The following is a 24,543-nucleotide window of genomic DNA, read 5'->3' on the forward strand; positions in this document are numbered from 1 at the left end:
AGCAAAAAGTATAATGGCCACACTGTGTGAAATCATGGAGCACTGCCAGAGTGATGGCTGCTTACATAAACCAGTGCTACAACTCTTATCACAGTGGGGCAAAAAACAGCACCTGTAGGTGTCTGAAATCTTGCTATCCACACAGATAGTGAGAAGAAAGCTGGCCAGAAACAATGTCCTTATCAGCATAAGTCTGTCTGCAGCACTCACCCTTCCTGGCTGGAAGAGACTGCTTTGCCCTCTCACACTATGCTCAACGTGTACCAGCTTCTGCAGGTTTTCCTGAAGGAGAGAAACAACATTTAGATGACCAGATGGTAATTGCTCTTTAGCAAAACAGGCAAACTCATCCCATTTTATTTCTTTATAACAGCAAAGTGATATTAGAGAATTAGGTTTCAGAGAGAACTGAGCCCATAGTCTTTAAAGTTCATAAGTCTTCTTCCAGCTTCATAGGTTTTATAAAGCTTCAACACCTGCATTCACATCTGCTGTGACACTATACACTCCTGACACCTTTAACATCTTCCTCTGTACTTTAGTTCACCTTCAGGCTCAAAAGAGCCTGCTCACTCCACGCAGAGTTTAAACATTGGCATCTTTGCTGACTTTCTTGGTCTGAGAACCAAGAAACTAGAAGCAGGGACTAAACACAATAAATACTCCAAGGACTTGCTTATTAGTAGTAAACATTGATAATTCAAAGCATACTTTGATACAATAAGGCTATTGCCAAACATATTTGGAGGTTTATATTCTGCACTAGCAGATTAGTGGCTTTGAACCAAGGAACTCAGAAGCTTAACTAGTAAGGAAGCATTACCATAGCATTTCTCTTTACCATTTGCAAAGATCGAGAAGCTCATTATCAGACTCTGATACTATTAACTGCTGCAGAGAAAGGTAATGGCAGGTAACTAGTTCTAAATCACCCCCCAGAAAAGCAATAGCCACAATCCAGTTAAAGAAAGATAGATTTGCTTACCCATCCCTTGGATCAGGACTTACCAAATACTCCAAAAGGAGAAATCTCTAAAAAGAGATTCTTCCCTAGGGCAATCAGCCCTTAAATAATGCTTAGGGAGTGGTGGAGCTAGGTTCCACCCCTTCCAGGCACACAGGTGAATTGCTTTCACCTGTGCTCCCAGGGCTGGCTGTGTCCCTTCACCAGGTGCTAAGTTATCAGTTCAGACTGTGACTTAGCAATTCTCATGCAACTGCCTGCTTGACTTGAGAGCACAGACAGGCTCCGGCACACAGCATTAATTTATCTATGAAGATGGTAAATTAAATTAATCTAATTAAGTCTCTACAGTCATTAGAACAAATATTGTATTGGATGGAATATGAAGAAGGGGAGGGAGGGGGTGCTTCTGAGCAATACTACTAAATTCTTTTCAAATCTTTTTCCATGTAGCAGATGCTGCTGCTAAAACCCAGGCCTGTACAGAGGTTTCATCTGTAGTTTTATCTGGTCTAAGCACTGAAGTGGGCTGCACAACAGCAACGAGATATCACTAGAATGCGTCCAAAAGTTAGGACTGCCTTGTCCAAGTTAGCCATTGTGTTCTAACTCCCTGCTTACAGACACAGAAAAGCTACTGACTAACTATCATAACTGACATAGCTTCATGATATGGAAACCTTTATCTACTGCTTTCTGCTATGGCAGACAATGACATGTTCACCTTTGCTACACTGACTGACTTTAAGCTAGCTCCGGGCCTAGTTAGATTCTATTAGATTGTACAATATAATCAAGAATATATCTGAGATACACAAGTCAGTGATATCTACTGAATCAGCTAATTAAGAAAGCCATCACAGATACCAAAAGGAGCATATTGATGTCAGCATATTGTTCTTTCAGGCTAATTTATGTCAAATTTTAGATAACAATTAATGTAGCTATCTCAACTTGCTTTCTGAGATAAACCTGAAATATGTCTGTATGTTACTGCTCTGGTGAAAAATTACACTTATCTAGAAAGAATTGCTTCTAAATCAATAACCATATACCAATCACATCAGGTTACCTACAAGCCTTGACTAGCACAAGGCTGCATGCATTGTGGCCACACAACATAACTGGCAATTGACATATTTTCAACACTTTCAGCTGTCAGGTATATCTTTTGCAATGAAGGAACCAACAAATGGATTTTTTCAGGTAACTTCTAAAATACTACAGCCTAACAAAATTGAAACAATATTTAAACAATTAGCACAGGAATCATCAGCTATAATGCAACAGCTAACATTTGAAAAATACATTTGCAGAGGACTTCCCCATCACTAAAAGGTATTCTAGCCCTAGGAAAACTCGTCAAATTAACATCTTCCAGAATGAAAGCCCATTCTTCATCTGTAGAAATGACACTGCCTTCTTCTGAGCACACTCTTGGCAAGTGCTAGTGCTACACACTGGGATTTCTACAAGCATGAGAGAAGAATTCAGTTGCTGCATGTCAGATACACTTCAGCTTTTCTTAGCACTGCTTGTAGACATGCCTGTTGTAATGCTGACTTTTGCAATATGGACATATGTTCACCAGAAAATGGACAAAGCTGTATCAAACTCATTTCCTGTAGAAAGTCAAACAGATATAGTATGTGAAGTACTGTGCTTTATCTGGAAATGTGGGCAGCTTAGGAGGGTATAATTTCCTTAAAGTTCCCTAAAACAACCCTTCTTAAGCTGGAAACTCAAAATTAAAACAAAGCTCCACCCCGTTAGTATGACAGGTATGGAGTGGCTAAAATCCTTCGCTGGAGAGGTTAGCAATGAACTGCAGCTGCTGTATGGCAAGCAACATTTTCATTGCATCTGTAAAGGAGTACTGCCTCCTCAGGAATTCACCAGCTGCTACCAGCTACAATAATTTATTACTTGTTTAGCATCTCAAGGCCTCCAAAAGATTGTAGAAGTTCAGAAAGCAATGCAAACCCTGCTCGGTTCAAGTAGTGGATGTCTCCTAGAGTTACAGATAGACTCAATGCTATCTGGTGATAGCACAGCTTCTGCCTCTACTTGCACATCTGTAAACTTCCAATAATATTTTTATACTTGACAAAAATGCTATGCAGATAGTTAATATGCTAATATGTCTGAAAGTCCTGGGCAAATTGTTCCCAGGGGAAATGTGCTGAAGGGTTGTTATAATAAAACAAAAAAGCCAATAACAATTGGCTTTTGATATCCTGCAGAAGATGTAGATCATAATTCAGTATTCCTGTCTGAGTGTAGTTTGATGAATCTATAAATGGCAGCAGAATATTTCCTCTTTCCAGATATGTGCCAAACCTAAATTATGGCAAGAACTTCCGCTGAGTGCATGTCAAGTTATTAATATTAAGTTACGTTGTTCAGATCGCACTGTAATTAAAGACACTTGTAAAATTCTTTGCATTTTTGAAAATCTGAGAGAAAGAATCTTCTTGGTTGGGATATTAATTAGGAGGACAGCCTTTGATATCACAGAATGTTGAACTTTGATCCTCATGAACATGAGAATCTTCACAAAACCCACAGTGTTCACACAGACAGAAAGGAAGGAAACTTTATTTCATCTCTTCCAGTCCATACCTTCAAAAAGGGCAGATGCACTCTGATGATATGATTAAAAAAAAAAAAAAAAAAAAAAGAAGTGTAAAAGTCAGCGTGGAATGTGTGATGAAATTGTTCCCAAACAGACATTAAAAGTAAATATTATACAGCCTATTTCATCTGTAAAACGCAGAGGGTCTGATGATGTTCTTCAAATTAAAGCATGGATTAGTGGAGATAAAAATCATTTCACAGCAATGTACCACAATAAATATAAATCTTTCATAAAAAGTATGAAAAAGCTACAAGCAAATCGCTACCACTTCAAAGGAAGTTGCTTATTCCTTAACTATAAGCATCACAGAATCACTATTTGATGTTTTGACAACTGTTGCCTACTACCAGATTTCCTTCCTGCGTGGTGTGGCTTCCTGCAGAACCAATCTAAGCCACACAAAACTCAGCTGTTGTCAAAATGAGTCAGCTGAAAGATTTGTAAGCACTTTTAGCAAACCAACACAAGTCTTAATGAAATTTCTTCCAGCCCCAAATTGATGCCCTCTGTTGATATTTTCTTGGAGGTTCCAAATGTTTCCGCATGAGTTTCCTCATGAGTAAAATCCAGAATTGAGTTATTTGGATTATATAAACAAAAACATGGTACAAAAAACAGGATTTGAACTTTGATGACTATTTTCGCCAGTAATATAACTCCACTGACTCCACTGCCGTGTGAATGAAAATCTAATTCTGTCCACTTGTGTGTATTTTCCACTTCAGAGAAGTATTCATACAAAAAAAGATGTGTGACCTTGCTCTGATAGAAAATGAGCTCCTGCAGTTCTCAACCTCTAATATGGGTATCCCTAAACCCATGAGATTATGGTGGAAACCTGAGGTCTTGGTTATAGAATCATAAAATCATAGAATCACAAGGTTGGAAAGGACCTACAAAATTATCTAGTCCAATCGTCCTCCCTTTACCATACCTACAGAAAAACCATTAATCCATATCTCCTGGCTCTCTAACCAGATGCCTCTTGAACACTGCCAGGGACAGCAACTCCACCACCTCCTTGGGCAGCCATTCCAGTGCCTGACCACTCTCTGAGAGAAAAAGTTCCTTGTTATGTCCAGTCTAAACCTCATCTGATACAACTTGTGGCCATTTCCTCAGGTCCTGTTTGTTGCCTGGCAGAAGAGGCCAAGCCCCTCCTCATCACAGCCTCCCTTCAGGAAGTTGTAGAGTGCAATGAGGTCTCCCCTGAGCTCCTCTTCTCCAGGCTAAACAATACCAGCTCCCTCAGCCACTCCTCATAAGATTTGTACTCGAGCTGTGGCCTCACCAGAGCTGAGTACAGATGGATGATCACCTCTCTGCTCCTGCTGGCCACACTATTTCTTATACAGGCCAAGATGCTGTTGGCCTTCTTGGCCACCTGGGCACACTGTCGGCTCATGTTCAGCCGAGCATCAGCTAACACCACCAGGTCCTTTTCCTCTTCACAGTCATCCAGCCACCAAGCCTATAGCGCTGCAAGGGGTTATTGTGGCCGAAGTGCAGGACCTGGCACTTGGCCTTGTTGAACCTCATCCCATTACCCTCAGCCCAGCGATTCAGCCTATCCAGATCCCTCTGGAGGGCCTCCCTACCCTCAGGTTGATCAACACCACCTCTCAACTTGGTGTCATGCATGCAACACGGAAGTCAGAAAGCGAAAGTATGGAACTGAACTCCTCCATGTGGAAGAAGTGACATCCGCTGACACTGACTGATGCTTAATGAATACTTATGTAGGCCCAGCAGTGTATGTGGCACAGTGAGGGGTGGGGTGGTGCATTTCAGCAGTGGTAACAGTGAGTCACATCTTCTGGTGAAGAACTGTACCAGCATGGTGTGCAGACTCTTGTTCATTGCTGATGGTGGTGACTGTTAAAAAGACAGTGTTTCCCACAGTAATCAGGAGATGTAAAAGAAATGCTGTTCTTAAAATGAAGGTTTGGAAGGTTTTGGGTTGTCATGGAACCATATCAACATAGCAGTTGCACTGATATTACTATGTTAATTTTTCCAAGCTAGATGGGGTGGTGCAGCAGGGAGTTGAGAAGCTTGACACCGAAAAGTAGAAAAAGACACAAAACAATAGGCCCAAGCTTTTTTTGAAGTTTTCACTGTGATAACACAGTTCCACACATTGAGTTTTGGCATTAAAACCCTTAAACTTCAGGATGCTCAAAGTTTTGATCTGTTCTCATGGCTTGAGATGTCTCCACGCAAAACCAGAAATGTACTACTTGTGCTTCATGTTGATCTGCAGTAATTTTGCCACTGACTTCAGGAAAAGCATGCTCAGAGCCTTAGTCTCAGTTTCTAGATATTGGAAGGTATAGGTATCAGATTCACAAAGCCAGGTTTTCCTATTCACAAAACTGCAAGTACTTTTAACTACAACTTATGTCTTTCCAACACAAATATTACCAGATTCAACTCTTCTCTGTCTCTGGCCATAAGGAGATAATCACTGAATGTGGTCCTCTGAAACAGCCCGTGAACACATGGGCTGCATTTATGATTTTGACACACTTATTAGAGACACTGCTCTTAAATCTGAGCAGCAGGGATTTTCAGATGTGAGCAGAAGCTGAGATTCTTGGGTTCATTTGCTTTAGTCACCCTGCAGCCAGAAAACAAAGGAATTAAAGGAAATATGCTGAGCCAGCTGTGCTGGTTTGTGTCTGTAATAGTCCCCAGCACGTCTTTCCTGATAAATTCCTTTTTCTTTCAACTTTAAAATCCTGTTTGAAAACAAACTCTTACTAAGATGAGCTGAAACTTCATTTCTCCCCTTGATGGTTAGCTTTCTCCTTTTTGTCCCTTGGATTTCATGTTGTGATGCCTGAGTAATTGTTAATAACCATCTTCTGCTAAGCAGATGAAATAATGAAGAAGCAACTTGACTGCCAGCTGTAATTAACTGTGTGGAAGGATGTTTGCTCTGCAAAAGAGATCTTTAATTTAGCAAAGGCACAGCAAATCCCCAAGGCAAAATGGTAAAATCCACAATATCCAAGTAAGAATTAAAACATGAACAGCTTCCCAAGATATATGATGCATTCGCCATCACTTGGAATTACTGTGATTCAACGTTACAACAGAAAACTTGAGACAAGTCACCTTTTGAGAAAGAAATACTTTAGAGCAATCACTAGTTATTGGATGAAATGCAGGATGCTTGGAATTAAGTGCTTTGTTTTCTAATCTGCATGCAGTTGAACACAAACGACATAATGGTTGATGTTTTCCATAGCAACTGTACATACTCCTTTGTAATCCAAATGCCTTGAAAAGAAGTGCTTAAAAATAGCCAGTTTGAACTTTTGGTCTCTATGACTGTTTCTAAATGTTTCACAAGCACAAGACTATGAAAACCACAGGAGACCTGTGTGGATCAGCAAGGAGCTCACGTGCAAGCTCCAAGGAAAGAAGAAGGTCCATGAAATGCGGAAAAAGGGTCTGACCACTTGGGAAGAATATAAGAATGTAGTCAGGGCCTGCAGGGACATGACGAGAAAGGCTAAAGCCCACCTGGAATTGAATCTAGCTAAAGTGATAAAGGATAATAGAAAAAGCTTTTTTAAGTATGACAACAGCAAAAGGAAAACTAGAGAGAATGTAGGCCCCTTACTAAGTGAGGGGGGTGCTCTGGTAACAGGGGATGCTGAGAAGGCAGAGATACTGAATGCCTTCTTTACTTCTGTCTTTGGTGAAAAGACTCTCCCTCAGGTTTCCCCAGACCCTGGAGGTTAGTGAGAGGGTCTGGGGAATGGGAGACTTCCCTTTAGTCAGGGAAGAGGTGGTCCGTGAGCTCCTAGGTGACACTGAGTTCCATAAATCCATGGGGCCTGATGGGTTGCATCCACAGGTGCTGAGGGAGCTGGCGGAAGTGATTGCTGAACCGCTCTCTCCATCATCTTAGAGAGGTCTTGGAGAATGGGGGAGGTCCCTGAAGACTGGAGGATAGCCAGTGTCACTCCAGTCTTCAAAAAGGGCAAGAAGGAAGACCCGGGTAATTATAGGCCAGTCAGCTACACCTCTATACCTGGAAAAGTGTTGGAACAGCTTGTGCTGGATGCCATCTCTAGACAACTGGGAGAAAAGGAGGTTATAAGGAGTAGTCAACATGGGTTCACCAAGGGGAGGTCATGCTTGACTAACCTTGTGGCCTTCTATGATGTTGTTGTGTCCTGGGTGGATGAGGGGAGAGTGGTAGATGTAGTCTACCTTGATTTCAGTAAGACATTTGATACTGTCTCCTGCAACATCCTTATAACAGAGCTAAGGAAATGTGGGATAGACAAGTGGATAGTGAGGTGGGTTGAGAACTGGCTGACTGGCAGAGCGCAGAGGGTCATCGTTGGTGGTGCAGAAACTGGCTGGAGACCAGTAACCAGTGGAGCCCCCCACGGGTCTGTGCTGAGTCCGGTCTTGTTCAACATCTTCATCAATGACCTTGATGAGGGAATAGTGGACACCCCCAGCAAGTTTGTTGATGATATGAAGTTGGGAGGATTGGCTGACACACCTGAAGGCTGTGCTGCCATTCAGTGAGACCTGGACAGGCTGGAGAGCTGGGCGGTAAGAAACCGGATGAGGTTTAATAACAGCAAGTGTAGAGTCTTACATTTAGGGAGGAAGAACTGCATGCACCAGTACAGGCTGGGGGATGAGCTGCTGGAGAGGAACTCTGCTGAGAGGGACCTGGGCATCCTGGTGGACTACAGGTTGGCCATGAGCCAGCAGTGTGCCCTCGTGGCCAAAAAGGCCAATGGCATCCTGGGGTGCATTAAAAAGAGCATGTCCAGCAAGTTGATGGAGGTGATCCTCCCCCTTTACTCTGCCCTGGTGAGGCCTCATCTGGAGTACTGTGTCCAGTTCTGGGCTCCCCGGTACAAAAAAGACAGGGATCTCTTGGAAAGAGTCTGGCGGAGGACCACAAAGATGGTGAAGGGCCTGGAGCATCTCCCCTATGAAGAAAAGCTAACTGAACTGGGTATGCTTAGCCTTGAGAAAAGACGACTGAGAGGCGATCTAATCCAGGTTTATAAATATCTGAGGTGTGGGGGTCATAGTGGTGAGGCCAGTCTCTTTTCAGTGGTACGTGGAGACAGGACAAGGGGGGGAAATGGAGATAAGCTGGAGCATAGGAAGTTCCACACAAATGTGCGCAAGAACTTCTTTACGGTGAGGGTGATGGAGCACTGGAACAGGCTGCCCAGGGAGGTGGTGGAGTCTCCTTCTCTGGAGATATTCAAGTCCCACTTGGACGCCTAACTGTGCGACGTGGTGTAGGAAACCAGCTTCGGGAGGGGGGTTGGACTCAATCTTTAGAGGTCCCTTTCAACCCCTACAATTCCGTGATTCTGTGATTCTGAGAGACTAAGAGGTGACCTCATTAATGTTTATAAATATGTAAAGGGTGACTGTCAGGAAGGAGGAGCCAGGCTCTTCTCAGTGACATCAGGACAAGGGGCAATGGGTGCAACCTGGAATATAGGAGGTTCCACATAAATATGAGGAAAAAATACTTATTCACATCAAGGGTAACAGAACTCTGGAACAGGCTGTTCAGGGAGGTTGTGGGGTGTCCTAGTCTGGATTCAAAACTTGCCTAGACACTGTGTGACCTAATCTAGGTGCTCCTACTCCAGCAGGAATGTTGGACTAGATGATATTTCAAGGTCGCTTCCAGTCCCTGGCATTCTGTGATTCTCACCAACTACTTCCACTGGATGGCTACATCTGTGCAGACAAAAACATGGTTCTACATAAGTGAGCCTCAGAAAAGAAGGTAAAGACTTTAGCTGAAGGCGTGAGTGGCTAATATGGCAGAAACAGATACTTCCTGTAGTTATGATACCACTTGGAGGTCCACCAACTTGAATTTCTCCAGAACCTGCTGCATCCCCATGTCTGTCCCTTTCTACTGCCTCCCAGCCAACGTCTTACTGATGTCAGCAGCAAAATTCCTGATTTTTATCTAATATGACAGATCTAGATCCTTGGAAACGAGTTGTCATAAGACCAGTTATTCTTCAGCTATCTTTGACAGTAAATTAGGACTCTAATGAAAAATGTCGTAGTGACTTAATAATAAATGTTCATTACTTCAGAGAACTACGTAACTTATTTAGATACATAAAACTCAATTTAGCCATGATCTACAGCCTAGGAAAATCATGGCCAGTTGGCTGTTTGAACATTTACAAGATTGTAAACCAGGATGAATTCTTTGGTGAAATGGAATTCCAGAATAGAGGAAAACATACATACATGAGTTCAGACTATATTTTTGACAGCACATATCTAACATCTTCAGCATTTAATATCTGAAACCATCCTAGACTAACAACATAAGTATGAAAATTCCCATCTTCCACTTCCTTGTGTCACATCCCATTTCAGCAATCCCAAGAGGAAAAAAAAAACCCACTTTGTGCTGCTTGCTACAGTGACTTACATTTTGCACAGCTATACTACCTATTCCATATCTGTATTGGTCTAAACCAGTTCTGTATAAACTCCTGAGCTTCACCCTGGAGGAGACTTCAGAATTTAACAGATATAAAATCACTTCATCAGATGTACAGAGAAGAATCTGCTGATCAGGAGGGTATCAGGGTAGGACTCACCCCTTGGAGCATGCTCTCATTGGCTCGATCCGCAATTTCAGAAATAATGAATAAGGCAGCTGAAGAATGAAGTAAAACAAAGACCACAAATCATGTGAGAGGAAGAAAACTCAAATCCTTTCTGTTTACAAGTTTATCCTTAATTAAACAAAACAAAACAAAACAAAACAAAAAACAACCCTTAGCAGCAGCACTGTAAATCTGGCATCATCAAGATGCAACTGCCCAACAAATTTAGGACCCAGAAGAGACAACCTTCTGTTGATCAAAACTCTGCATTGTGTTTGTGTTGATACAGAGCAAAAAACATTTTATAGTGATATTCTCTAGTTACAGACTTATGAAAGTAGAAGTTTGTGGTAGGGATAGATTCATGGAATCCAGCTTCCATCATCTAAAATTATGGCAGTCCAGGTGACTTAATTTCCTTTACTGCCAAGGGAGAGCATAGATCATGCTTTTTTGACAAGTGTTTATGAAGTGGTGACACGAATTAATATCTGGATTCTCCACAGGTAAAAAGCCCATGTCCATGCACATTGGTGTGCCCCGGTGGCGCAGTGGTTAAGGACGCCGCCTTGCAACACCAGGGCCCGGGGTTCGAATCCCCCCTGTGGCGCAAGTGGTAGAAGTGCCGCTCTGCAGCACAGAGGCTCGAATCCTGGGGGTTGGACTCGATGATCTCTAAGGTCCCTTCCAACCCACATGAGACTATGATACTATGATACTATGATTAGCCAGCCCAAGGGCAACAGTTTAACATAGCGTACATCTTTATTTCAAATCTCTTCTCCTGTGGAACTGGGCATCCTACCTATTTTCAGGCCTAATCTGGGAGCATCTGAGCCATTACTGGCCAGAAATGTGACAAGCATGCACTAAGCACAAACAAGGTAGGCAAATGTAGCTACAGAGCCTGAACATCTATTTAAATTGCTGCTAAAGCCAGCATACCATTGTCAGTGACAAGAGTCCTACATTTTGTGAGACTCTACTCTTGGTCATAACAGACTGACCTTCAGTCACAGATCTTTTTGCTGTGGGTTGGTTGCTTCGAATTCACACTCACTATAAGAAAGGTAAACTGGTTTCATCAACACAGTGTTAACCTTCTTACTTCAGTCTGGAAGCTACTACCACTCATATGTAGGCTAAACCTCCCTTTGACTTCAGTGGAAGTAGGAGACTTCTGGTTTATCCATCAGATTTGTTGGAAAGGGTAGTGTTAGCAACTGCGCATCAGGATTTGTTCTTGATTGAGCAGAGCAGATTTTTATGCACCATACGTCAAGTTTGCTTGGACTTAAATAATACAGGATACGGATATATAATTCAAATATGTGTGTCTCCAAAGTTCTAAGAGAAGAGTAGGCATGCTCAAGATAATGGTATACAAACAAGTAGGTGGACAAATCACAGCTGGATTTAAAATGACCAGGCCAAATATGGACAGATTCAAAAAGGACTAGAGTCCTTCATATGATGGAGGCTAAAGTAAAATGTCAGCACCATATCTGTATATGTGACCATTTCTTCTTTAAGTTCATCCCATCAAAACTACTGGAAGTACACTTATTTCACTGAAAAAAAAATGGATTCTTGCCCCTAATAATTCATTTAAATTAGTAATGAATTACTGTAGACCTCACATCTAACCCATTAATATAAATTTTAAAAATAATCCCCTTCTATATGTTTCCAATATAGACCTGGCACCTCTTTAGGAACAGATTTAGTGAAACAGGATTTTTGTTCTACCCATTTTATTTTACCTTGTGTGTCTTCATACTCCGTAGAATCAGGGCAAAGATTATTCAAGTAATCTGTAGAAAATAATGAAACAAATCAAAATTCAGATCCATATGATCTGTAGTAGGATTAACAAAAATATAAAATGTGTTTTTTTATTACTGTCCTATATCACTTTATTCCCAAATAATTAAATTTATGTTATCTCCTTCCAAAGTGAAACATCTCTGATAGCATGTAGAAGTACTGATTCAGACTTGGGACTCACCACAAAACTCGGCATAAACCAACAGAGAATGACAATAGTATTCGCTTGTTTCTCAGCTAAGATAATTGCTGAATAGCGCCATTTGACTAATAATTCAAATTATTATTCTTCTCATGAATTCTGTTTTCCCCTCTGAAAAAAAATGGTGTTGGCCTGTAGATACAGGAAAGAAACTGTTTCTGTACATGCAGAGACTGATTACTAATGAACTCCATATCACAATCTGAAAATAAATTCTGTAAACTACAGACAATAGGACTTTTTGCAGGAACTATGTTTGTATCATCTACAAACTTCTACTTGTCATCTTTCTTCAGTCTACTTCATATAAAATTCTTTGCCTGAGTCTTTATGCCTTTGATAGCTGTAGTATGGAGTGCTAGCATTTTTTTCTTTTCTTTTTTTAAATATAGCATAACCATGACATGTTTCGTTCATCTCTGATTAAACCAAGCTCTTAAATTCTAAAACCAAGAAAAAGGCCTATGTACTGGGAAAGGCCTTGCTCACAAATATCTGTTCTCTTGAATATCCTGTCCATATGCATTCCTCTTTCTGGGAGCTATCCTCTCCCTGCTGCTCTAATAACTGTCTAGCTTTCTCATGAGTTCAGGAAAGCTTCTGCCAGCACTCAGTCATGCAGGAAGGGGCTGTGTGGTGTAATCGGACAATATTTAATGTTCATTTTTACAGCTGCAAGCTCTGTCCTTGGCTATAAACATTTACTTGAGATCTCTCTTGCTCAAGTACAGTAACAGGATATTGATTGCCAGATGACACGCTCTTCCCTATCTGATACAGACAGTTATGAACACATACCAACCTGCTTTTTTTTTTCCCTTCTCCCACCCCCCACTGCCTAGAGGACACGAAGGACTGTACTGTTCCAGTAGTAAGATTTATAGCTTCTTTTCTACTGTCCCACAAGTACCCTTTCCACCCACACATACACATATTAAGATGTTTCTCCATTTTTGTGAATGGATATATATTTTTTTAATTTGATAAACTTAGCAAGGCTGAGATTCATTGATACTTTTTGATACACTGTTGATGTAAATCTGGATTTCTGCCTCCTAGAAAGCGGAGAAACTGACTGGGATTTTGACTTATGACTTAAATGTAGCACTAGCTTTAGGTCTACTGTACATGGGGCTCAGGATGCAGTACTGCTTTGTTTATTGAGCAGAAGTGCTTGCCACTGTCATACAGCATGCACTGTAGAGTGCCTTCCCTTGCCTGTGACTACTGTGCCCAATTATCTCTGACAAGTGCCACTGACCTAAATTAAATCAAACCTGTCTGCTGGCAGTGAGATTCCTGAACTCTGCCTCTCCTGACTCAGGGAAGGCAAAAGGCAGAAAAGAATGGCTGAAAAAACGGACATATACTTTTTAGCATGGTTGCATTGAGGAAGTGCCTGCTCCTTCTCAGGCTCCCTGATATTTCCTGAATCCAGTACCGAGTACATTGAAGCTCTCCAGCCCTAATTTAGTTGTCATGGCACCCGTTTGTAGTGCATTGAATACCTCTGAGAATGAATTAGTTTTACTGACCTGTGAGCATCACACGATACTGGAAGACACGCTGCACCACTTTCAAAAGCTGGTGTTTCACATTCTGTGGGCTTCCACCAGAGCTCTTCTATCCTCAAGGGGAGGGAAAGGAAACAGATCAAGGATGTAAGCTCAGCAGCAAGCTGTCATCTCCTCCACCTGATGTGTACCCTGAAATTTTACTAACAGTAAACAGTTGAATGCAAAAATTCTATTGAACCATTCCCAGTTTACCAAGTGCTAAGGGGTATTTTATAGCTATAAGGTAGTACTTTTAACAGTTTATTTCCTATGGCATCACTCAAAAATTGTCTGGTCTCAGAGAGAAAAGGGAGGAAAGTAATAACTGTTTAGAAGATAAAGGCTTTAAAGATGGCATATGAAGAGTCAGAGTATCAGATATCAACAAGGTGTTGTTTGTTTTTTAACTGAAAAATTCTTCTGCCTCCACCTTCTTAATTGCATGTCTCGAAATAAGGTACTAAGCAAAATACAACAGATTCAATCTATACCAAGCTGAAATAGGAAACTTGCCATTTTATCTGTGAAGTGTCTCAATGCTGCTGCAAAACCAACAGCAATCCACAAAACTCAGTTCTCTAAAGTCTCCACATCTCCAAAGGAACCATGAAACAAAGTTTGCAGGACCCTGAGGGAATGGCACAAAACCCAGGTGGTTCTTTATGAGAACTGAGTCCAAAAGCCCATTAAGTTTCAGGGTATTTCAGTGTTCATTGACTAATGTTTCTGCAGCGTTTGCCATGTGGGAAAGTGGACAGGGCAAAAGGGAGAATAGGAAACTTAACTGTTTAAGGACTGGGAAGAGACATTTAATGTTATTGCATTACCCTAACTGCTCAAGTCATAGGTGAGAGAAACAACATGAAGACCCAAATTCATTGTGGTTAGGCTAGAAAGCTAAATGTTGTCAAGTTTTTTTAAAAAATGCGATAGGAAAGGTCTGATAGATACCTCTCCCACATTTGTGTGCATGCACACATGCAAGTGGTTACGAAGTAACAAAGCTAAAGTGGAATCTTGCTATTCTCTTCCTTGGAGAAGTTCCATCTACTTTCTAAGAAATAAGAGCCAGTCTCCAGGATTAATAGTTAAGACAGGAATTCATAGCCAAGTGGTCAGGAAGGATGGTAGGAATACAGGCTATCAGTAGAAAACCTGCATTTTCTAGATTCAAGTTCAGAGCAATGTGAGCCATCAGAGCTCCTGTCACCTGCTTACAGGAAATAATTGTGGCAACTGCAAGGTATCTGTTTATAAATGCTGACTTCCAAATGTCTTCTGCAATGAATTGTTATTTTTAATATTTCACATATACTGCAGGCTAAATAACCTTTAAGGTCCAATCACTAATTTATCTTTACAGGATCTCTTCCACCCAAGTAATCACTGTTACTCCTCTTACCAGATAAAAATAAAAAGAAACACGGATTCTAGATACATATTAAAACACCATGACTTGGACTATTTCATCTCAATAGAGTTAGTATAATCCAATTAAACTTTTCCATCCACAAGGAATTTTGTACTTTTGAAATTATATGAACTGCCTACACTGCAAGTACTTCAAAATATAATCAAGAATTGTGGCCCCAGTTTTTGTCAGCTGTATCTTAATAGTGTTTTTGAGTCACTCAACAGGAACAAACTGAGTTAAGACAGCTGGAAAATATGCTTCTTGCTTACTGATGCAGTCCCAAAGCTTATAAATCATTCAAGGAGTCTGGATTAACAGAACCCTGTATTTGGCCAGAGGAGGTAGTGTCTTTCTTTGCAGTTCAGTTGGCCTTCGCCAGATCCTCTGTAAGCAGAGGAAACATTAACAGACATTTAAAAATGCAGAGAAATGCAATTCTAAAGATGTTGTGGACTGACTCCAGCTAAGAGCTAAGCACTCATGCAGGCTAACCTGAACTTCATTTTGGTTAGGCCCAGAACAAAAACGATGCAAAGTGCAGTGAAAGAAGAGATAATAACAATAATAATTATTAATTTGAACGCAGCCTCACTGGGATTTCTATGTTAATATATAAATGAGAAACTATTCTACTACCAGAATATATTTCAGCAATATGTATTCATAGGTCTGTAGAATCACAAACATATATTCTGTATACACAGAAGAATGTGTGGGCAACAGATGCAGACACAGAATGATATGCATATGAATGATGCAGATATGAACATCAGTTTTATTATCAGGAGGAGAAGCCTTCTCCCATTCTACGCTCTGTGAACACTGTTGGAGTTGCATTGAAAAATTACCTCAAGTGAATCCTGTGGCACAGTCATGTGTCAACACAAGTGAAAAACAAGGGGACCTTACCTCAAACTCCTGAATGACAGTAGCCAGCTGGGAATATTTAAGGCAGGTTTCATCTAGCAGAGCCAAATTCTTGTCAAACTGCATAATGTATGCTGTGTGGTGATTCAGTCTTGATTTTCTGGAGAGAAAAACATCAGCAACTTTCTGGTGTTCCTCCCTAAGGCCACAGAAAGAATAAAAGGTAAACAGAAACTCTGTCACTGCTGAGGTGCTATTCATCAGACCCATAGTGGCAACTAAAGACTAGCTTAAATGGCAGGAAAGATGAAATACTTCACAAACATACTAGATAGTGAACTGATCTGCTGTAGATCAGGCACAACAAGAGATTGGTGAAAGGCTGTCAATTCTCTGGCAGTACTGGTGCCATTGCAACACTATATGTCTGTAACAGGCAGGATGTCTCTTTTCAGGACACAGCTTCTTCACCTTTTAGGAGACCTTTCAGCTGCTGCAGGGCTTTGAGAACTGGTTGTGGGGAATAACGTGTCTTCAGTTGTAGTACCACATCTTTAATTCTCCCTCAATGCCCACTGCTCAGTACTGCCACACCATTAGCTGCCTCAGTACCCAGTAGCACAATACTAAGTTATTTATGAAGGAAAAGAGAGGATAAAAATCTGATTTCACATGAGTAATCATAGTTAAGAGACAAATGTGAGTCCCTGGGGATATCAGGGCAACAGAATGTCAATGGGAGTGCAGGCAAAAGGAATGATTTACTGTAGGGGTGGTGGTGGCCTGGGAACCTGTATGAGTGCAGCCCTATGCCATGTGTGATTCTATTGGTTTGATGCAGCATGACCCACTTTTTTCTCCCATACCACAGCGGCTGTGGGACTCTGTAGCTATGTACTGTAGAGGAGCTTAGGGCATTTTATCTGTGTTCCTTCTGCCTTAAGGAATAGTCAGCATGCTGCTAGAGTAGCGGTATGACTTCCACAGGGCACAAGTCATTTTAGATCCCAGCTGGAAGCATCTCTATTTGTTATGATTCTACACATCACTGATATTTTTAAAATTTTTTTTTTTTTTTTTTTTTAAGTCTTTCCACCATTCTTAGCAGTCCCACGCTGGACACGAACCACTACACAGCTCTCTGCAGCCTACTCTTTCCTCACTGTGTGATTCAAATTGAAACTGTAAAGTTAATAAAGAGACCCATGCCCTGCATTTAGGATCATTACTGAAAAATTCTCTGGATACAGCTGACTTCATTAACTCCTCCATGGCAGCACAGGGTTGGTGATCAGCCACTAACAGTGACCACTGCCTGCTAGAGCCTAGCATGATAGCTTGGGGCTGCATGATCTGTTATAGAGGAGATCAGACAGGGACTGTGCTGGCTGCTGTAGATTTAGTCAGCTTGGGACTGCAGTGGCAATTTTCTTAAATAACATTATTCTGAGAGTTCGACAGACTGGAGCTTGGCATCCAAGACTAAGTAAGATGTTCCTTCAATTGAATGATAATTGGAGTCTTGTCTGTTTTAGGCAGGTTCTTATTCTCTTACAGAATCACCTAGTTTGGAAAAGACCTTCAAGATCACTAAGTCCAACCATCAACCTGACCTACTGAATCCCATCAGTAAATCATGTATCTTAGCACCATGTCCACACATCTGTTAAATACCTTCAGGGACATGGACTGAACTACTTCTATGGGCAACCCTTTCCAATGCTTGACTCCCCTTCTCATGGAGAAATTCTTCCTCCTGTCCAACATAAACCTCCCCTGGCACAACTTGAGACCATTTCCTTATGTCCTACTTGCAATCACCTCAGAAAAAAGTCTAGCACCTTTCTTGCTACAATGGTAATCCAGGTGGTTGTAGAGTACAGTGAGGACTCTCTTCGGCCTTTTCTCCAGACTAAATAAATCCAGTTCCTTCCACTACTCCTCAGTCTCGTTTTCTAGTCTCTTTGCCTGCTTAGCTGTTCTTCTCTGCATATGCTCGAGCAACTCAATATTCTCCTTGTAGTGACAGTGATACACCTAAAACTGAACACAGTATCTGAAGTACAGTGTCACCAGTGCAGAGTAGAGGGGCAATCACTTTTCTTGTCCTTCTCGCCACACTAATTCTGATGCAGACCAGGATGCCATTGGCCTTTCTGGCCACTTGGGCACACAGCTGGCTCATGTCAAGTTGACTGTCAACCAATATCTCTTAAGCCTGTATTGCTGTATGAAGATGTTAAAATTCGAGTACAGGACTGATAAATGCCATAGAACTGGATACAGCCCATCAATCCTGCCTATCCAGATCCCTTCACAGAGCCTTCCTACCCCTAAGCACAAAAACAGTCCTACCTAAATCAATGTCATCTCCAAACTTCCTGAGGATACATCAGATCCCTTCATCCATACAATCATAGAATAGCCTAGGTTGAAAAGGACCACAATGATCATCCAGTTTCAACCCCCCTGCTATGTGCAGGGTCACCAAGCACCAGACCAAGCTGCCCAGAGGCACATCCAGCCTGGCCTTGAATGCCTGCTGGGATGGGGCATCCACAGCCTCCTTGGGCAACCTGTTCCAGTGCATCACCACCCTCTGAGTGAAAAACTTCCTCCTGATATCCAACCTAAACCTCCCCTGTCTCAATTTAGGACTATTCCCCCCTATCATTATCTGTGATAAACAACTGTTATCCAGATACTTGATAAAAATGTTAAACAAAACTGGCTTCAATACTGATCCCTGGGGAACACCATTGTTGATGACTGGCCACCAACTGGATTCAGCCTCATTCACTGTGACCCTCTGAGCCTAGATATCCAGCCAGATCTTCATCCAGTGAACTATACAGCCTGACCAAGCCATGAGCAGCCAGTATATTCAGGAGAATGATTTGGACAATACTTTCACTAAAAGAAAGGAAAAAAACATATACAGCCTTTCCCTCATAGACTAAGTGGGTCATCTTCGCATAGAGGGAGATGAAGTTAAGGCTGAACCTGCCATTCATTAATCTAATGTTTGGGTGCATATGATCAGTCAGTTGTCCACTGTGTACTGCCTGATGACCTTATCTGTTCCATAACCTGTCTGACCTCAATACCAGGAAAGACAGGTTCCCTTCCTGCCCATCTTGCAGATGGGTATCACATTCACTAGACTCCAATCAATCAAGTGGTCAATCAAGACCACCCTAGTTAACCAAGACTGCTTGAAAAATGGAAAGTCTTTGTTCTGTACTGTAAGGGTGTTTGGTTTAGCTAGAATCCCTCAGCAGACAAGCAGTGTCTGCTTGGCTTAGAAGCTGAATCTGTGCACAGTCCTATGTTGGTGTTGGGAGTAAGGTATGCTCCCTGTCTGAGAGCTATATACTTGCTGTGTAGATTTCTGCAAGTGGAGAAATCTTCTTTAGAGTCAGTTCAAGTTTTTGAAGCTGTTCCTGCCTTCCACAACTATGTGTATGAAGCTTCTTGGTGAAGACTGTGAACTGACTTGACTGAATAAGCAAGGCAAAGGCAAGAGGATAATGCATATGAAGCAGGCTGTCCTTACACTGACTGATGAGGCCACTTAAATGTGGGTTGTACAAGTGTTTCAGTATTTAGATTCTCAGACTGACAGTCTGTATGTTTACTTTCTTCCTGTATGTGACATCTGCCAGAGCTTCTCATTACTGCTATTATCCCAGCCTCATTGCTTGAAGGGGCCAAGAAAACAATGGGCTGTGGAGGGCATGTCAAGGCTGTCTCAGACTGGCTTGGATTGGAAGAGACCTCAAGGATCATCAGGCTCCAACCTTCCTGCTGCATGGAGGGCCACCAACTTCCATATCTAATACCATACCAGGTTTCCCAGGGCCCCATCCAGCCTGGCCTTGAACACCTCCAGGGATGGGGCATCCATAATCTCTCTGGGCAGCCTGTTCCAGCACTTTATCACTCTCTTGGTACAGAACTTCCCCCGATATCCAACCTACATCTTCCCTCCAACTGAGGACCCGGGGAACTACAGGCCGGTGAGTCTCACCTCTGTACCTGGGAAGATTATGGAACAGATCCTCCTGGACAACATGCTTGATCACATAAAGAACGAGCATGTGATCCGAGACAGCCAGCATGGCTTCACCAGGGGAAGGTCATGCTTAACTAATCTTGTGGCCTTCTATGATGGAGTGACGGCATTGGTGGATGAAGGGAAGGCGACCGATGTCATTTACCTGGACCTGAGCAAGGCCTTTGACATGGTCCCCCATCACATCCTCATCTCCAAATTGGAGGGAGGTGGATTTGATGGGTGGACAACTAGATGGATAAGCAATTGGTTGAAAGGCCGCAGACAGAGGGTGGTGGTCAATGGCTCTATGTCCAGGTGGAGGCCGGTAACGAGCGGCGTCCCTCAAGGGTCTGTCTTGGGACCGGTGCTCTTTAACATCTTTATTAATGACATCGATGAGGGAATGGAGTGCACCCTCAGCAAGTTTGCTGACGACACCAAGCTGAGTGGTGCAGTTGATACGGTGGAGGGAACGGATGCCATTCAGAGGGACCTTGACAGGCTGGAAAGCTGGGCTCGGGTGAACCTAATGAGGTTCAACACGGCAAAGTGCAAGGTTTTGCACTTGGGCCGGAAGAACCCCAGGCACCTGTACAGGCTGGGAGGAGTTGTCCTTGAGAGCAGCTCGGCTGAAAAAGACCTAGGGGTCCTGATAGATGAGAAACTTAACATGAGCCAGCAGTGCGCTCTGGCAGCCCGGAAAGCAAATGGGATCCTGGGCTCCATCAGGAGAGGGGTGGTCAGCAGGGATAGGGAGGTGATCGTCCCTCTCTACTCTGCTCTTGTGAGGCCCCATCTGTTGTACCGTGTCCAGGTGTGGAGCCCTCAGTACAAAAAAGACATGGAGATTTTGGAAAGGGTCCAGAGGAGGGCCACAAAGATGATCAGGGGGCTGGAGCACCTCCCCTATGAGGACAGGCTGAGGGAGTTGGGTTTGTTCAGCCTGGAGAAGAGAAGGTTGCGGGGTGACCTCATTGCAGCCTTTCAATACCTGAAGGGAACTTACTCCCAGGAAGGGAGTAAACTCTTCGAAAGGGCTGATAATAGCAGGACTAGGGGAAATGGTTTTAAGTTGAAGGAGGGAAGATTTAGGTTGGATGTTAGGGGAAAGTTCTTTACTAGAAGAGTGGTTAGGTCCTGAAACAGGCTGCCCAGTGAGGTTGTTGATGCCCCGTCCTTGGAGGTGTTCAAGGCCAGGTTGGACGGGGCCCTGGGCAACCTGATCTAGTAAATGTGTATGTTTGGTGGCCCTGCTAGGCAGGGGGGTTGGAACTACATGATCCTTGAGGTCCCTTCCAACCCGGGTAATTCTGTGATTCTGTGATTCTGTTATCTATCATTGTACAGAGTTGACTCCCCTCCTGTTTGTAGGCTCCCTTTAGGAAGTGGAAGGCAGCAATGAGTTACCCCCACAGCCTTCTGTTTTCCAGGCTGAACAAACGATGCCATTTCATTACTTACCATTTAAGGACTCTTTCTTCCAGTTCTCCCAGGATCTCTAGGTGCAATTCATACATTTCAGGGAGTACACTTAAGCCCTGCTTGAGCTCAACTACTTCCTGTTCATCTTCTTCTCCAAGTGCTTTCAAGATACCTTCATATAAATCCTGCAAGCAACAACATAGAGACTAGAGCCATCAGAGATTTTAATTATCATTACTATTTTCTGACTCCCAAACTACACTTTTTAGGAATTCTAAGATACACTATCAATAGTGTTAAATCATTTGCAGTAGAGCAAGGAGATCACATTTTCTTGCATCCATTGTTTATATGCATTTGCAGGTAAATTCTACAACACTGTCAATTCAAAATTGAACATTTCACCCAGTAAAGTCATCAGACCCTTGTGTGTGCAATGAGTTTACCTTATTTACTTCCCTAATTTTTCCTGCTTTTCTGGGTGTAGTTGATCTCATTTTTACAGTTTCTTAACCAGAAATATAGTTTAAAAAAAATAAAAAAAGATGAGAATCTCCCATCAATTCACAGACTCACGGTATAAAAGAAAGAACACTTCTACATATCTTGTACTATAAATTACACCATTTGCCTCCAGATCCAAACCTGAAGAGAGAAAAGATGCTGTACATTTAAGCTATGGAACAAGTAATTTTCCATATAAAACTTAACTGGGACTTCTCTCATCATCTGAAACACCTATTTTATCCTGAAGTGGTTAATAAATTATGTAATTTCCTCAATATTAAAATGTATACACTTCTGGAAAGGGAGCTGGGGGTGGTGGTTGACAGCAAACTCCACATGAACCAGTAGAGTGCCCTGGAAACCAAGAGGGTAAACTGCATTTTGGCATGCATTAAACACAGAACAGCCAGAAGGTCAAAAGAAGCAATTCTCTTGCCATATTTAGCATTGGTGCAGCCTCACCTGAAATACTGAAATACCGTAAGCAGTTCTGGTCTCCACAATCTAATAAGGATTTTAAGATTCTTGAAAGCATCCAGACAAGAGCAACAGTGCTGGTAAAATAGCTAAAAAGCACATCCTACAAGAAGAGGCTGAGGACACGTGGGCTGTCTGGTCTGGAGAAAAGGAGGCCAAGAGGCGACCTCTTGGCTCTCTGTAGCTTCCTGAGGAAGGAAGCAGAGAAGGGAGGTGGTGGTCTCTTCTCCATGGAACAGATTAGCAGGACATGCAGGAATGGCACAAAGATGTACTAGGCAAGGTTCAGACTGGATATTAGGAAAAAAATAAGCCTGGAACAGGCTTTCTAGCAAGGCGGTTGATGGCTCCATGTTCAAGAGGCATTTTACATAATGCCCTTATTAATGAGCTTTAACTTTCAATTAGCCTGAAGTGGTCAGACAGTTGGACTAGTTGGCGTTTGAAGATTGCTTTCAGTGGAACTATTCTACTCTATTCTATTCTGGTATATAATAGAGTACTTGATTAACATTGCATAGTAAAATGTTTTCCCAGCTTAGACCTGGAAATTAGGAATAAGGCACCCATCAGAAACTGCTGGCACAGTTTGTATTATATCTCCAGGCATTAGAAAATAATTCCAAAAGCAAACAGCAGTTGTTTTTCCCCAAAACATTACTTAAAATCTCCTTCATCCAGAGTTCTGGATGCTGAAAACTTTTCAGGTCAAATCCCAATTCCTGTAGAACCCATCTTCTCTGTTTCAGACTTGTGAAGGAGCACTGACTGGCACCTGGATATACTTCAGGAAACTTTGGCTGCTGTGATTCTGCCCTGCCTGTTTCTAGGTTCCTTCTAGAAACTGATGTTTCCCCTGTCTCCTGCTGCCAGACAGATCCTCTCTTTACAAATAGTGGCAAGAGGAACTTAGGCATTCAGATCTGCCAGGCTTTATGGAGGTCTGAAAGAAAACAGTGGCAACAGGGTTTAAGGCAGTACACGCACAACACAGCAATGCAGGAATGCCAGTGCTATGCAGAGGCCTAACTTCTTGCTGTGGATTCTGGCCACCTTTCCCATTACTTAGAACAACTGTAAACAGATTGTTTATCTTCACAGTCCTACCTGGCAACCCAAAACAGGAACTTTCATTCAAAAAAATTAGAAATCCAGCACCTGATTCTTTAGCGTTTCTGTAAGGTGCAGCTTAATTAATAGCATTCGCATATCCTGCGCTTGTCTGAGGATGGTCCTGCAGCACTATTACAGGCTTAGTTATGCTTTGTATTCCCTATAAGGAGTTGAAACTGAGCCAGACAGGTGTGTGTCTCACCGACAGTGTCAGCTGGGTTGAGTTCATTTCCCCAGTCCTGGTAGTCAGGTCATCATGAGTAAAATATCTCTATCTCAGATTTACTATGAAAATAAGTGAATAATTAGAAACCTAAGTGCATCCCACTTTGTGATAAGAGCAGGAACTGAGCAGTCATATAGAATGACTCAGAAACCTGTTTTGTGAGTGCATTTTCCAATTATTTCTAAATCCCAATAAGCCACAAAGTGCCTGGATTTTTTGCATGAGGTGAGGAAAAACAGGATTGAAATGAGAATGAAAAAGTGATTAAACAATCAGAACTTCAGTAGAAAGGCCACATTAACTATGAGAATTGAAGGCTTTTGGTTACTTGTTTTTGCACAGCAGCTGCAGACTAGCAGGTTGCAAAGCTTCCTGTCTTATAAAAATACCATCTGTACTTATCTGACTTTTGTGTTTGTGTGAAAGTAAGTCTAAGGGACTGTAGCATTCTACCAGCCTACACAAGCTTGTTCTTCTTGTAAGTATCTCAAATTGGGTCAGTCTTGGGGCCAAGAAGGAAAGCTATGATAGTATCTTTCCACTGATGTTAGCCTGATGGTGTTGACTACTGTGATGTTTTGTTTGTTTTTTGTTTTTTGGTTTTGTTTTTTTTTTTTTGCCTTAGATCA

The 24,543-nt window shown here is 42.1% G+C and overlaps 1 protein-coding gene across 2 annotated transcripts in view; it reads right to left on the reverse strand.

Annotated features, from left to right (window-relative positions):
- FGD5 (FYVE, RhoGEF and PH domain containing 5) overlaps window positions 1-24,543 on the reverse strand; it is a 91,128-nt gene that overhangs the window by 18,989 nt on the left and 47,596 nt on the right. For both annotated transcript variants that reach the window (XM_015875279.2, XM_015875277.2), the window contains exons 6-11: window positions 21,631-21,776; window positions 16,155-16,311; window positions 13,811-13,898; window positions 12,010-12,060; window positions 10,238-10,296; window positions 211-282 (exon numbers count right to left, since the gene is read on the reverse strand). In XM_015875279.2, coding sequence (XP_015730765.1) covers window positions 211-282; window positions 10,238-10,296; window positions 12,010-12,060; window positions 13,811-13,898; window positions 16,155-16,311; window positions 21,631-21,776 — 573 coding nt within the window. The remainder of the gene's footprint in view (window positions 1-210; window positions 283-10,237; window positions 10,297-12,009; window positions 12,061-13,810; window positions 13,899-16,154; window positions 16,312-21,630; window positions 21,777-24,543) is intronic.

Source organism: Coturnix japonica, chromosome 12 (genome assembly GCF_001577835.2).
Source record: "Coturnix japonica isolate 7356 chromosome 12, Coturnix japonica 2.1, whole genome shotgun sequence".
Lineage (NCBI taxonomy): Eukaryota > Metazoa > Chordata > Aves > Galliformes > Phasianidae > Coturnix > Coturnix japonica.